General features: G+C 38.3%; 1 protein-coding gene across 2 annotated transcripts in view; it reads left to right on the top strand.

Annotated features, from left to right (window-relative positions):
- LOC126457642 (4'-phosphopantetheine phosphatase) overlaps window positions 1–16,365 on the top strand; it is a 163,974-nt gene that overhangs the window by 118,390 nt on the left and 29,219 nt on the right. For both annotated transcript variants that reach the window (XM_050094113.1, XM_050094114.1), the window contains exon 14: window positions 10,807–10,976. In XM_050094113.1, the coding sequence (XP_049950070.1) occupies window positions 10,807–10,976 (170 nt within the window). The remainder of the gene's footprint in view (window positions 1–10,806; window positions 10,977–16,365) is intronic.

Here is a 16,365-nt window from a genome sequence, read left to right on the forward strand (position 1 = left end):
GACATGCCTCAATCAGTCCATGTAATAAAGTCTCTTTTAAAGAACACATTTCAAAGGCTTCAGATTATTTCCTTTTTAACTTACACACTGTCTGCTCTTTGATACCATGCTGTAAAACAAAATATGTACTTCACAAGATTTGACCACGCCATTAGAAAAACTGTGCGAGGGTAAATCAATAAAAGAAACTGAATATTCCATATTTTAGGCATTTACATTAATAAGAACCTGAACTGGAAGTTACATTTTGCAAATCGTAAATGTTTATACTCTGCAAAGATAAAGTCAGGCTTTGAAGATGAAAATGTTGGAAAGTGGACATATTTTTACTATTTTCATTCACTTATGTTTTGTGACATCGTACTCGTAATATATTACCCGGCCAAGCGAAGTGGTTAAGTGGTTACCTGGCTTGGGTGGCAACACTGTTCAGTCTACACCTGTGAAAGGTGGGGGGGGGGGGGGGGGGGGGGGTAGCAATTCCATACATTCTGATGCTCTCAGAAGTGGAACACTTTCACATTTCCACATCTGTGTGCACCACTGGGGGAAGTGTCTGTTAATAATGAGAAAAGAAACAGGGCATACAGTATATCTCACTTTGGCCTCTCGCACTGCTTCATTTGTAGTATCCATAAGACTACCTTCGCCAGTAATATGGCTGTCTTCCATTGCTGTGTCTGTGCTTTTGCAAAATTTTATCACTGGAATAAAGAATCCCTCCTTAACCTTTTCACTCTTTGTCAAGAATGATAATGCTGACTCTTTGTTGAAATCTATTTGGACTGATTGCACTAATTATTCAGTTTCTTTGCCGCCAGAGCGCATCTCCTGCAGTAGTCATCAGAAATTTTTCTAATGTGATATCTGGCCTTATAAGTCTTCTAATTTCACAGCAGCAAAGGGAAACTGACCACATGGTCTAGTGGTTAGTGTCTGTGGCTAGTAACGTCCAGGTCCTGACTTCGATTCCTGGAGACCACATTAAATTTTTCTCTGGTGGATAGGTCTGGAGGAGGACCACCACCTTAGCCTTGTAAGGCCATGTGAAAAGTTGTTTGAATATAAAAGTAATGAAATTTATGCACAAGTCATTGGAGTCGCATTAACTGAGAGGCTCGAACCATTTATTTGTTAGCAACAGAAGCATCAGCTGTTAATTTTTTGTGTTGGAGAGAGAGGTGCTTGACATATTGTGACTGTTGAGCTTATTCTTTGCAAGGTTCCAGACCAGTTGTATAGGAGTTAGGACTAGATGACATGGTGACAGTAGGAAGGGAACCATTTTCTAGCAAAATTTTTTCACTGCAACAGATGTGTTCTCTGCACACGGTGCTGAGCACTGTTTACTTGTGGCTGTACTGCTTGGCAAATGCTGCTACCTTTGCTGAGAATTGTTGTTCTTGCTGCTATGAAATACTTATCATCCAAGTTTTAAAAAACTGTTTGGTGAAAAATTTAATTTTGGCACTTCTTACAGTCTGGTACTTTTGCTCAAGAAAGGACTGAATTTATTTTTGTTATTCGAAATGGTTATGGCACGGCTTCAAGTGAGCGAAATTGTAAAGTGTTTGTGGAGGTAAAAATGTGTTGGGTAAACTCCACATATGGTTGATTTTAGTTCTTACATTGCAGTATACAGAACGTAGATAAGAGATCAAAATTTTATCTAAAACTAGGAGTAGAATGATATCTCATTTCGCCGTCCAGTTGCTGATACTCATATCTGATGAACGATCGTGTGACACGCCCATTCCTGTCCCTGCGCATAACGAGTCGTGGTCATAAAAACTGTCATATTTCATAAATGGTTCAAGATGTCAAAATGTGGTTGTTTTCTCCAAATGACAGCATGTATGTTGTTGTTGTGGTCTTCAGTCCCGAGACTGGTTTGATGCAGCTCTCCATGCTACTCTATCCTGTGCTAGGTTCTTCATCTCCCAGTACCTACTGCAGCCTACATCCTTCTGAATCTGCTTAGTGTATTCATCTCTTGGTCTCCCTCTACGATTTTTACCCTCCACGCTGCCCTCCAATATTAAATTGATGATCCCTCGATGTCGCAGAACATGTCCTACCAACCGATCCCTTCTTCTAGTCAAGTTGTGCCACAAGCTCCTCTTCTCCCCAATTCTATTAAATACTTCCTCATTAGTTATGTGATCTACCCATCTAATCTTCAGCATTCTTCTGTAGCACCACATTTCAAAAGCTTCTATTCTCTTTTTGTCTAAACTATTTATCGTCCACATTTCACTTCCATGCATGGCTACACTCCATACAAATACTTTCAGAAACGACTTCGTGACATTTAAATCTATACTCGATGTTAACAAATTTTTCTTCTTCAGAAACGCTTTCCTTGCCATTGCCAGTCTACATTTTATATCCTCTCTATTTCGACCATCATCAGTTATTTTGCTCCCCAAATAGCAAAACTCCTTTACTACTTTAAGTGTCTCATTTCCTAATCTAATTCCCTCAGCATCACCCGACTTAATTCGACTACGGCATGTAAAGAGGCACATGTTGTAAGATAAATACTCCAAACTTTTCTATTGGCTGAGATAGGCACAACAAGGCAAGTTAACTCATTCGTGGCACTTTAATTCAGATGCCTTATTTCATTGGAAAAAATCAAATGTGTACCATATTGTCTTTTGACAGTTATGGTCTCTGGTGTGCACATGACAACTCATTCATTCCAGGCACTTTAAAATCAAATCCCATAGATGGAACAGGTAGCGTTTTTTAAAATGTATATAGAGTTTCTTGGCTAGTCTGGAAGTCTAGTTCTGTGTGCAACAAAAGCTGCATAGTTTTTTTTTTCTTTTTCAAAAATAGTATTTCCATGTGTTGCTCATAATATTATCACATCATAACTGGTATCCAGTCCAATTCTGAAAGCAGGGCTGTGAGGGAAGTGTAACCGCTTAGCACTGAAAGCACAATTCTTGCGATCACCAGTGGACAACCAGAACAGAACAGAACAGAATTGAACTCCTGGACAGAGAGTGCAACTGTTTATACAAACACAGACTATTCTGCAACATACAAACATTACAAAAAATTGATAAATATGAAATGACAATTAATTGGGGCTGATCGGCTTTGAACTGGCAGTCCACTGCACATCAGCCAGCAACAATAACTGCTACATAGCACAACTTGCAGCATTGCTCCCACTCCTGGAGAAAAAGGGATCTGCTGTTTCAGAAATTTTCAATGGAACTGATTAAAGCTAGATCCTGTTAGTGGTTCTCCATATGGCACTGCTGCTGGGTCCTTGCTTTCTGGTCATGTTGTCATGTCCCCTTTACTGTGACGAGGATCAGAGATAGCCCCTTTCATCAAAGATTTGTGGCTGTTGGCAGGTCTTTAGTTTCCTTGAACAAAGCATTCATATTATCAGTCTGCATCGGGACTGTAGTGGTGCTTCATATGGAAGGTGTGGATCATGTCTCTGCACCTTTGTCTTCTCAATGAAGGATCATAATCCTCAAGCTCATATGTGGTGTCTGACAAGTGATGAAGGATACGATATGACCCAAAGCAGCACTTCAGTAGCTTGTGTGATAGTTCTACTTGCTGCACAGGCATAAAAATCCATTCCAAATCTCCTGGACTATATCTCGTGCTTCACATTATATTCTCAGTCTCGTTCCTGGGCATCCAAGGTCTGTATGTGAGCCAACTGCTTGCTTCTTCAGTCCTCTTGATGAGGAGTTTCATATAGTCATATTGTTTCATATTGTCATCCTGAGTATTGTCCTATTGAAATGGGAACAATGTAGCCATTTCCATTTTGACTTTGTGACTGTAGCGCAGAAAGAGCAGTGTGACCCTGTAGTGTCTTGCTTTGCTATAGAAGGGGATACGACCCCCCCCCCCCCCCCCAAAAAAAAAATAAAATAAAATAAAAAAATAAAAATTTAAAGCTATAAATTTTCAAATTGTTTACAAAACAACCTTACCCGTTCAAAATACTGTCCATTACAACAAAAAAATTTGTCCCACTGGTGCTTCCACTGTTAGCTCCTTCCTCTTTTTTTTCTGCACTTTTTCAGTGTTGCCAAACCAGTGTCCTTTCATACCCCTTTTCATGTGTGGAAATAAGAAAAAGTGACATGGAACCAGGTCAGGCAAGTAACATGCATGAAGCAGTGGAACCATGCTATTTTTCACCAAAAAGTGTCTAACAGAGATGGCTGTTTATGCGGGTGCATTGTTGTGGTGGAAGAATCAGTCTACTGTCTGCCAGATATTGGGTCTTTTGTGACAAACACTGTTGTCTTATCTTCTTAAAACTTCCAAATAAAAGGTTTTATTTATTGTGAGCACAAACTCTCAAATTTTTTCACTGATTTGGGCAGCTGATGGACGTCCAGAATGGGGTTTGTCATCAGTTGACCTGTTACCATTTTTAAATAGAGCAAACCACTTGTAGCCTTGAGTTTTTCCCTTAGCATCATCTTGCTAAGCTGTTTTCAACATTAAAACAGTTTCAGCACATTTTCACTGAGTAGAAAACAAAATTTCACAGCTGCAGGTTGTTAATTTAAACTTGCCATCATAAAAAACAAAACAACAGCAAAACAGCACTAGCAAAAACAATCACTGCAGATGAACAGAACAAGCCAGGTTGACAACACAGGAGGCACTGAATTGGCAGTGAGTTTGCTGTACATGCCTAGTGGCGGAAATACCTACTACCCATACTCCGCCCACAACAGTTTTATTACAGTTTTTTTGTTTCCCCCTCATATTGTATGTGAATGTCGCAATGGACAGTATCATATCTCAATCTCTGAAACATCAACATACATTGAGAGCATATCTGCCAGTGTCTTATCAAAGCATTCTGTGAGGCCATTCGTCTTAGGGTGCTACGGTCTTGTTATGCTGCTGGTGATGTCACAATGTGAAATTACCTTTAACACTAGTCTCTACTCGAAAACTTTTCCACAATCAGAGATTACCAAACCGGGTACTCCGTGCTGCTTCAAAAGTCCGATCCATTGGAATGGCACTGCTGAAGGGGCATTAGATGCCCCAGAGGTAGCTACAGCATGTGCTTTCATCACTGACATACCTTACAGTGGTTTACATAGTGATTAATGGATCAGCAGATACCTGGCCAGTGATACTTGCCTCTAATTCTATCTAGAGTGTTCTTGAATCCTTGGTGACCAGATGTTGGAGCATCATAAACACTTCAGTATAGCTGACCGTAGGTGAACTGGGATGACGAGCAACCATTTCTGCCCCATTGGATCACAGTTCCTCTTACAAAATGTTCTGTTTATTAGCTGGAATTCTCCTTTGGATGGTTTTTTCCTCCTTCAAGGTTTCTGTGGTTTTTAGCAGTGCTGGACCTTCCCTCTGTTCAGCAGAAATGTCATTTATGCAACGATGGCTGAGATTTCATCCATGCTGGTTTGTTCTACCACAGGATGTGCTCATTGTCCTTGTGTTTGCATTCACTTTTTTATACCATTTTAATGACATTTTCCTGAAGTCTTGGTGCTTATTTCGCCAGTCGACCTGACAGATCAATCAGGACAATGAGCTAGCATAGAGGATGGTGGTCCATCATGTTGGTGAATAGTTCACCAAGTAAATACGGCCTGTACTCCTTGATGAGCCAAACAACTGCAGAGCAGTCTTTCTCTGTTATATAGTGGTTTCTCTCAGGCTTGAAGAGTTCTCTGGAAACATCTTGTACACCATTCAAGGAAAATCTAGCTCTCCTTGCTGTATTTCCTGCAAAATACATGCCTTGGTGCATCTTGTGAATCATGAATAGAACACATTCCAAGAAAACTTCTCACATCATGACTGTTCTAAGGAGTTGGAAAATTTCTGACTGCTCTTATTTTCTCTGAATTTGGATGGTCACCATCAACATTCACTAGATGCCGCAAGATTTTAAATTCTTTGATAGTGAAGAGGCACTTCTTTGGTTTCAGATGTAGGCCTGGAATCTGAACACGCTTCAACATGGTTGTCAGGCAGTGTAAAAGTCTTTGAGAAACAACGATGTCATCTATATAGCAAAGACACTTTGTCCATTTAAGGTGTCAAAGCTGATTGTGCATCATACACTCAAAGCTGCTACATATTCCAAATGGCATAACTTTAACCTTATAGAGGCCGTTTGGTGTTATGAAGGCAGTCCTTCCCTAGCCTCAACATCCTCAATTTACCAGTAACCTGTCCACATGTCCATAGTTATGAAGTACTTGTTCTTTCAAGTAGTCTGAGGTGTCATCAATACACAACAATGAGTAGATGTCTTTCTCAGGTGACTCTGCTGCTGTTGGTGCAATTGACTGGTGGTGGAGATTTGCGTTAAAGATTGGTGCAATTCTTCTGGTGCAATTGACTGGTGGTGGAGATTTGCGTTAAAGATTGGTGCAATTCTTCTTCAACATTCTCTTTTACCTTCTGACACATTGGGTCAACATCCCTAGTTAACTTGGTCCAACAGTTCTGGTTACCATAAAATGCTGTATATCTTCCTTTACAATCTGGCATATTAGAGAGGCAAGGTATGGCCATCTTCCACAACTGCCATAGCGACCACATTCGGGAGTCAGTTATACCTCCTTTGATTGCCTATTTTCTGTTTCATTTATATGCACCGCTTGAGGAATCCCTCTGTTGTTTACCAGAAGAGCTTGGAAAACATCTTCTGTGACTTCTTTCATCAAGTGTGAGATTCTGTCATCTTCTGTCATATTTGGACTTACAGACTGGCATGGGGCTAAAGCATTCTGTATGTAGGACTGTGTAGCTTCTGTATGACATTGAGCCCTATTCTTCAATTGTTCTTCCAAACTGATTATCACCAAACATTTTCTGCAGTTTGGCACAGAATTTATCCCAGCTATTGAGCTTCTCTTCATTGTTCTTGAGCCACTGAAGGATTGTGCTTTCCAAATAAAAGTACACATTTGCTAAATGTGTGATTTCATTTCACCTGTTGTATTTGGCGACTCATTCAAATCCTTTGTCATTTTGCAGTGTCCTGATCAGTGTGTCTGGAAGGAAAACACTGATGGATGTCTGATGTGCAGTTGACTTACTGCTGTTTTAGAATCCATTGGTCTCGTGAATACAGCTGTGAGAATGATGTACCGCATGTATTCCAGTTCCTGTCTATGTAGGCAATGGCTTTTACATTGTCTTATTGTAACCACAATGCTTTAGATGTTTTGAGTCAATGAAATATAACACTCAGCACGAAAGCATGTTTATTACAGTCACCAATGTACAACCAGAACAGAACTGAACTGCTGGGCAGAGTGCAGCTATTTATACAAACATCAAATATTCCAGAATATAAAAATGTAAGAAATTTTGAGAGCCTTCCAGAAATACTAAATGACAAATAATTGGGGATGGTTGGATTTGAACTGGCGAGCTGCAGCACACCACCAGTGATGCTAACTGCTGTGTCATACTGCATGCAGCACAGCTCATGGCAGTATTGCAGAAATTGCTGTTTAATAACACATCTACCAGTATTGTGAGTGGAAATATGGATTTCATTTATTCTGCTTTGGAACAGATACCTGAATCCTCCACCACTCGGCTTCCTGCCCCCTGGTCATTATTTGCACACAATTGACTGACCTGGCTTTCACTTTCCAACATTTGCTTGCATATGCTGTGTTTTCTCTGTTGGCACAGTCACACCTCTCTCGTTCCATTTGTCAGTAAAATTAACAAAGTTAACAGCAAGTTTTCACACTTCTCATGAAGGTATTTTCTGTGACTTTTTGCACACGCACTATGAGTTAACAACACACACTACTTTGAATTGGAATGTAACTGCACCTAATTATGTGACAAAGTTAGTTCTCACTGTTTCTGTTGTGGTCTTCAGTCCGAAGACTGATTTGATGCAGCTCTCCATGCTGTTCTATTCTGTGCAAACCTCTTCATCTCAGAGTATCTACTGTAACCTATGTCCTTCTGAATCTGATTATCATATTCATCTCTTGGTCTCCCTCTACAATTTTTACCCTCCTTTGCTTCCCTCCAGTACTAAACTGGGTTCCCCTGATCTCAGAATGTGTCCTACCAATAGATCCCTTCTTCAAGTTATGTTGTCCCACAAATTTCTTTTGTCTCCAATTCTGTTCAGTACCTCCTCATTAGTTATGTGATCTACCCATCTAATCTTCAGCATTCTTCTGTAGCACCACATTTCAAAAGCTTCTATTCTCTTCTTGTCCAAACTGTTTATCATCAATGTTTCTCTTCCATGTATGGCTACACTCCGTACAAATACTTTCAGAAAAGACTTCATGACACTTAAATCTATACTAGGTGTTAACAAATTTCTCTCCTTCAGAAACTTTTTTTCTTGCCATTGCCAGTCAACATTTTATATCCTCCCTGCTTCAACCATCATTGGTTATTTTTCTGCCCAAATAGCAAAACTCATCTACTACTTTAATTATTCCATTTCCTAAGCTAATTCCCTCAGTGTCAATTGATTTAATTCAGCTACTTTCCATTGTCCTTATTTTGCTTTTTTGATGTTCATCTTATATCCTCCTTTCAAGATACTGCCCATTCCAGTCAGCTACTCCTCCAAGTCCTTTGCTGCCTCTGACAGAATTACTATTTTATCGGCAAACCTCAATGTTTTTATTTCTTCTTCCTGGTCTTTAATTTCTACTCCTTTCTTCCACCCCCCCCCCCTCCCCCCCCCCCCCCCCCCCCCACTATGGCCAATTAACATGTTCAACTTGTCAATCAATAACTCACCATAGAAGAAAAAGTGTTGTTACACAAAAGGATGTAATAATGAATGATAATGTATGGTGGTGTCTCCTGTAGCCAACTCTTTAAGCAATTGGATACACTGACAACAGACTCACAGAGCATTTATTTTCTTATTAAGCTTGTTGTCAACAATCAATCACAGTCCAAAAACAACAATAACATTCATTAATATAATACTAGAATATTTATCAAAAGTCATGTTTAGAGTTTAGTTTAGTTATCCATCGAACATAACTGTGTCTTTCTATGATGCAGTTATAGTAACACACACACACACACACACACACACACAATAAAAATAAAAATTACATATTCAGCATTCAGAAATTCTGCTCCAAGCAGAACTTAAACTATCTGTCAGTGCCATAAAAATTATTGACTAGTCCATCAGATGTAAAGAATTTAGTATGTAATGAAATTAACTTCATATACAAAGAGTGTGAGGTCATCCACATGAGTGCTAAAAGGAATCCGTTAAACTTCAGTTACACGATAAATCAGCCACATCTAAGGGCCATAAATTCAACTAAATACCTAGGAATTACAATTATGAACAACATAAATTGAAAGGAACACACAAAAAAATGTTGTTGGGAAGGCTAATCAAAGACTGTGTTTTATTGGCAGTACAGTTAGAAAATGTAACAGATCTACTAAGGAGACTGCCTACACTACACTTGTCCGTCCTCTTTTAGAATACTGCTGCCCGGGGTGGGATCCTTACCAGATAGGACTGATGGAGTACATCAAAAAAGTTAAAGAAAGGCAGCATGTTTAGTATTATTGTGAAATGGGATAGAGTCCCACTGAAATGATACAGGATTTAGGCTGGACATCATTAAAAGAAAGGCGTTTTTCATTGCAACTAAATCATCTCATGAAATTCCAATCACGAACTTTCTTCTCCAAATGCAAAAATATTTTGTTGACACTGACCTACACAGGGAGAAACGATCACCACAATAAAATAAGGGAAATCAGAGCTCGTACGGAAAGATATAGGTGTTCATTCTTTCCACGTGATATATGAGATTGGAATAATAAAGAATTGTGAAGATGGTTCTATGAACCCTCTGCCAGGCACTTAAATGTGATTTGCAGAGTATCCATGTAGATGTAGAACTGAAGCTATATCTGCTTGGAGCAGATTTTCTGAATATGTGTGTGTGTGTGTGTGTGTGTGTGTGTGTGTGGGGAGAGAGAGAGAGAGAGAGAGAGAGAGAGAGAGAGAGAGAGAGAGTGAGTGAGTGAGTGAGTGAGCAGGGGGCAGGGGGACTGAACATAGTTACGTAGAGATCTCTGTAAACAAATTAGCTTACGACAGTCATATAAATGGTCAGAAAATTTCCATATTTTGGCAGAAGTAGTATACTGTAGCTGTAAAACTGACTTGTTCCGCATCATAGTAAGCCACGGTTACGTTTGATGGATCATACAAATAACTAAACTAAACTCTAAACATGACTTTTGATAAATCTTTTTGTGATCTCATTTTTTATATGTTTTGATGTTAGCAGATGTGTATTTGTCAGAACTTGCTCTGCAATAATTAGATTTAAAAAGAAGAAAACCTCATCTAAAAAGTGGAAGTAAAAAAGTAGCATTTTTCTTAAAAACACATTGTGTCTGCTAGTTAAAATGTTTGTTTAATACTCATTTATCACTTATAGGATATAGCCAAGATAATTATAAACAAATTTAGCAGATTGTCATTAGTACAGCATATGGATGTTTTGTAGAACAACACTGTTAATGTACTAATGTATTTCTTGAGTTGTTTCACAGGATCTGTACTGTGCATGCCTTATGTGCACATAGTTGTGTGTGTGTGTGTGTGTGTGTGTGTGTGTGTTCTCATCTTTAAACTGAGTAGATTGGCAGGTAGATAACAGCTTAATTTTTCCACAACAGAAACTGTTAGGTGATTAATGACTGAATGCTTTCCACATACAACCCACTCATCACATTGTTCCAGGCAGCTCATAGTTTTTGCGTTTACTTTTTCAGGTAATTTTGTGTGCTAATTCTATGCCTGCGCTGAATGATGTTACGTATGCAGAACTCCAGGTTGTTCTTAAACAAGCAGCTGCAGTGTGTGAGGTTATTCACTGTGGCATTATAGAGAATTGCTTGACAGTCATGGAGACAGCTCAGGCGGGCCCTTGCCTGGATTTAACGTAAGGAACATCATGCTAAAATTCTTTCTTGTCATTCATATGTTCCCACAAATTTCTTGGTAATTTGCATTTTGAAAATTTTGTATATCTTTTGACAGGTGAACCAATTACAGTAGCCAACTTTGTTAAATTTTAGGTATAAATCGCATAGTTGAGATAGACCAGGTTTGATGAACACTATAGTGGCAGCAGAAGTAAGTGGTGTACCAGCCAGTTCAGCGGTGACATATTTAGCTACTTGTACACTATCCTACAACTTTCTTCGAAAATTGTTTAATTGTGTATGTGATCTTTCTTTTTTTTAAAAAGACCCGGAAACGAAATATGTTTCTTCTGCAGAATGGTTTGATGGATTATATTTAATTTCAAACATTCATATGAGAATGCAGATTCCATAAAATATACAGTACTCAAGATTCAAGGAAGAAGTCATACGAGCTGATGTGAGAAGGAATAATTTAGAGAAATGAAAGTTTCTGCACTCCATTTGAACATAAACTGATACAGGTGAAGAAAAGGGTTTTGCATCGCATATGTCAATAAAGTAATAGAGATAGGAATGTATTACTAACTCAATAGAGATAAAGCAAGTATATGTCAAGAAGTGAAAGAATAGTGGGGTGTAACAGAGATTAAAGGTGTGTTTAAGACTCTGAATTTGTATTTGAGAGAAGTGAGAGCTAAATTACATTGCAAGCATTCTGAGATTTTACATTGTTTCCCAAACCTCTTGTGGTGAAATCTAGAATCATTCCCTGAACATGCTCACAACTGATTTTCTTCCTTCCCTGTGCTAAATAGCTGGAACTGCATTTTGAATTATCTAGATAGTGACAAGATTTTAAGCTCTAACTGTCTTATTAGAATAAACAATGGTGAGCAGAAACAGTCACTGAATTAAAATGTATGCTGCAGGACAAGAAATGTATTTTTAAATGATATGCGTGTGATATAGTTTGTGGTGTAGTGATGCTGATATAAGATTTCTGTGACTCAACAAAAGATTTTCGTGTGGATGTTGTGATTTCCTCATATGCTAAATTGTGGCCTGTAAGACCAGTGGGAAAAATGTTTGGTCTGGTAGTAAAAGACTGTGATTTATTGGTTAAAAATACATGACCTTTTTATGCCAGTGTGCTTTTCCAACATACTTTCAATGAGATTTCACCTCTTGTGTGCAATTCTTGAAGGGGTACAAAATACTCACTTGTGGCTGTCAAAGCCACTTTATTGGACACTGGTTTGTCACCCATGAATTTCATTATATTCCGAAAAAGGTAAATTCAGAGGGTGCTAAATCTGTTGATTAGGATGTATCTTCCAAAAATTCATACTACATATCCTCCACGTTTTTCATTGTCAAAGCATCTTTCTTTGTCCTGATGAAAGATGGCCCTTCACCCCTTTTTCTTATTGCAGTATTGGTTACTTTCTAGTATTTTTATCACACATTTGGTCCAGAAGATGTGTATGGTATTTGCCAGTTCGTGCAGGGCCACCATCTTCCATCTATTACCCTTATTGTTTTGGACCCACTCTTCATCCACAGTAACAAATCAACTCACTAAATCATTTCCTTATTTTTAAAACTTCAAACATTTCTGAGAAATGGTGCCACAATAGGCATTTTCTCTGTTTTCATCTTCTGAGACATCCTTCAGGTGAATCATCTTCAAAAGAAGTATGACCATTTCTTTGTTCAGCTATTTGTCTCTTAATCACCAAAAGTGAAGTACCAGACATGTTATAAAACTTCACCTATACTGTAACTTTCACACCTCACGAAAACCAACCAATCTCAACCGGGTATCTGTTTGAGGAATGTAGGTCCCTGGGCAGGGGTATTTGTTAACACCACTATATATTTTGGCTATGCGTCAGCAAAAATGATACAAAGCAACAATGGAGACAAATGGGGCTCTTGGATAACCAGCCAGATTGTAAGAATGGTATGAATTTTTGAAGGTAAGGGAAAAACCTTTAACTTGCGAGTGAGTGATGTACAAAATGGGAGGGACAGCTGTTGTGGTAAAAAATCATTAGTTAGCAACTTTTAGGCATGAACCACACCTCACTTTTAATAGATCTGCCCAGGCAAGGCCCACTCTTGGAGTAACTACATAGAATTTTACCTTCTTATCCCAACAAAATTGTTTAACAGTTTACAAATAGACAATATACTCAAAGGAATGCATGTCCTATCAAGGAATAACTACAAAGAGTTTGGTACCTGGTCCTCTCATTAAAGCTTGCTAAATTGAACACTTCCCATAATACAGACTGAGTTGGTAGGTATAAAACATGAAGAGATTTCATTAGAAAGTCTCTTGATTCTGAATGATCTCAAATATGTTAAGTGACTAAGAAATGGTGCCAATCATATCAAGGCAGCAACAGCTCAACAAGTAACTAACTTAATGAAGTATTCAGGGTACCCTGTTCAAGTTGAGCTGCAGTCAGCTCTTAACTTCACTGAATGTATTGTGATGGTCCACAATAGAATGAGTATAGACACAGCCTAATTTCAGAACTAGTATGTGTCACAAAAATACATGTAGAAGGCTTGCTGGAAAAAATTGTTATCTTTTTCCTACGTTTTATTTTGCCATTTACATCTGAATACCTCGAGAGGCTTTTTTGACAGGAAGTAAGACATGTCTTGAATGTCAGAGATCTAACCATACTACATTGGCTATGAAACATGAGGAAGATGTAATGAAGCAGCCCATGGATAAGCACACCATGTTCATTGTTCGATCATTCATTAATTGTGCAGATACAGTATGAAATAAAGAATAACTAGTTTACTAAAGTGAAAAATTTAGCAAATTACAGTGACAGTGGGTGTATTGTATGCTGAAGTCAAGAAGATATTCAAGACAGAGGTATTATATTTTGTGTTTGCACTCCTGAAACCCCCTGTATGATATTCCTTGCTACAAGCAGAAATTATAAATGCTGCAGCTAACAACTGCAAGTGAAAATGCACTTGTATGGCTGTATTGGGAAAGAAAGTTCATGGTAATTTATACAATGATTCAATGAATCAAATAGGTTAAGCAATCACTGGTTACTGAAAAAGGAATGAAAATAAATAAAGCACATCAGTTAAATATTTACCCCATATGAACAGCTGGGAAGAGCAGTTTCCAAAATTAAATCAAAGGTCAAGAAAGTAGACCCAAAATGGTCTCATCAGAAAATTTAAACAAACTCTGATATAGTTGACAGAGGTATAGACTTATATGTATTAGTAACAGAGCTCACTACTCCCTTTGCTCCACCCTCTCATGTAGCACTTCACCACAGTGGTGAATAAGAAAGTGCAACAAGAGACCCCTATGAAAGATGGCACCCATCTCTAAAAGAATTTGAATCATTGCAGGTCTTGCCCAAAGGAACTAAAGATCATACCTCTGGCAAAACCTGTTTGTATCCTGAACTCTGACTTGCTTTTGCTGAGAATCTACAAACTCTACAGCTTGAACAACTTTAGTGATTTAAGGACAAAAGGTGGACACGCTGTGTTTGTTGGCGACTCTTATCAGTCTTATACAGGTACCGTTAGCGCACAATTAGAATGAATAGTTGTATCAGCGTGTGTCCCATTTGCATTGCAAGCATACTTTTCCATTTATTCACCATCTGCCAAGCATGTTCACAGTCAAGTCTTCGCAGACTACATTAAAAAATATACACCTGACATTTGCACTTTCTTTGAAAGATCAAGGCACACTATGCAATATATTCCTCCTGCACCTACACCCAGAGTAGAGTTATTGGATTTTTCTTTCATCATAAGATTTATCTTTCCTAAATTCATTTAAAATGTCATACAGTAGTCCTGCACTGGAGCTTTTTATGCCATAGAGACCTGCATATGAGCCTTAACCATACATGACTTTTGTCTAGACTGCAGTAACAGATAAATTTTAACACATTTATGGGATACTTTTGTGAAAAGCCACAATCATATACATGCAATGAACTTGTCGATACACCCAAAGGGTGGCTATTTAAAATGAAGAAACTTGTAACAAATGTCTTTGGCAGCCAACCTTAAGAGTGCTTTGTCATATTAGAAGTAACAGAAGCTAAGACTTCTAATCGGTGCTGGAGCAGGTCACTTCTGTGAGCTCTGTGCTATCCAAAAGCCATTTGAGTTGAGAAGCTGTTATTCTGATCATAAATTTCTGAAGCTTGAGCTATATAATTATCTGGTTTATATGGCTGTGCTATGTAGTAATTCTGGGTATTCACAGTGACAAGTGACCATAATAAAATTAGATTTATGAGGAAGTTCACAAACTGTCACTGTCTGAAGATGCACAGCTTTGATTTTTATTGTATAATTGTTAGTTAAAAGTGGTGTTCACACATGGGGTTTTTGTTTTCTTTATGTTGCATGATACAATTTTGATGAGGGGGTTAGTTTCTTTGCTGGTACTCAATCCCATTCATTGTAAGAGGTGTATTGTTATCAGATGAATAATCAATAAAGTATTTATTTAACAAAAAAGATAGATCCAGACTGAAATCAAAGAATAAACAGATTGTTTTCCAATTTTGTAACTAGAATCACATAAAGACAAGGGTTGATAGAATGCAGAACGGGTGAACGTATGTTGTATCCAACTGTAATTAATAAGTTTTGCAGTATTTCAGGTCTAAATCATTCCATTCACTAGGGTAAATCTCAACTTTTTAGTGCCAGGCACTCTATGCAGTACAAAATAATAGTATTTCCTGAATACTATTCGCTAGGGACTGCCACATCAGCAACAACAACAATAACAACAACAGTCACTCCACCTCAAGACTTCACCTATCTCAAGTATAACAAATCTCCATCAATCATCAGACAAAATATAGCTCACACACACATACGTAGAGTGGACTAACAGTTCCACGTGCTTTCTGTTGAGGAAACTATCAAATCCACCATTCCACAAAATCAAACTCATATACCTATATTCTATCAAATAAACTTCAAGATGTACTACATAAGCTAACTCGTTCCTTCAAATTCAATCATCATCATCATCACCACCACCACCACCACCACCCACCACCACTACCACCATCATTTAATTGATGAATCTCCCTAGTGGTTGGAAAAGCACTTCTGAACTAACTTCAAACAGTGAAAAATCGAGGATGGAATGTAACAATATTATGAAAAGGATAGTTGCTACTCACCATGTAGCAGAGATGCTGAGTCACAGATAGGCACAACAAAAGGATTGTCACAAAATCAGCTTTCAGCCAACATGGCCATTGTTGAAAATACACACACACACTTGTGCATTTGTGTGTGCGTGCATGTGCACATGCTTTCGACAAAGGCTGTGTTGGCTGACAGCTCATTTTGTGACTGTCTTTTTGTTGT

This window comes from Schistocerca serialis, chromosome 2 (genome assembly GCF_023864345.2).
Source record: "Schistocerca serialis cubense isolate TAMUIC-IGC-003099 chromosome 2, iqSchSeri2.2, whole genome shotgun sequence".
NCBI classification, from domain to species: domain Eukaryota; kingdom Metazoa; phylum Arthropoda; class Insecta; order Orthoptera; family Acrididae; genus Schistocerca; species Schistocerca serialis.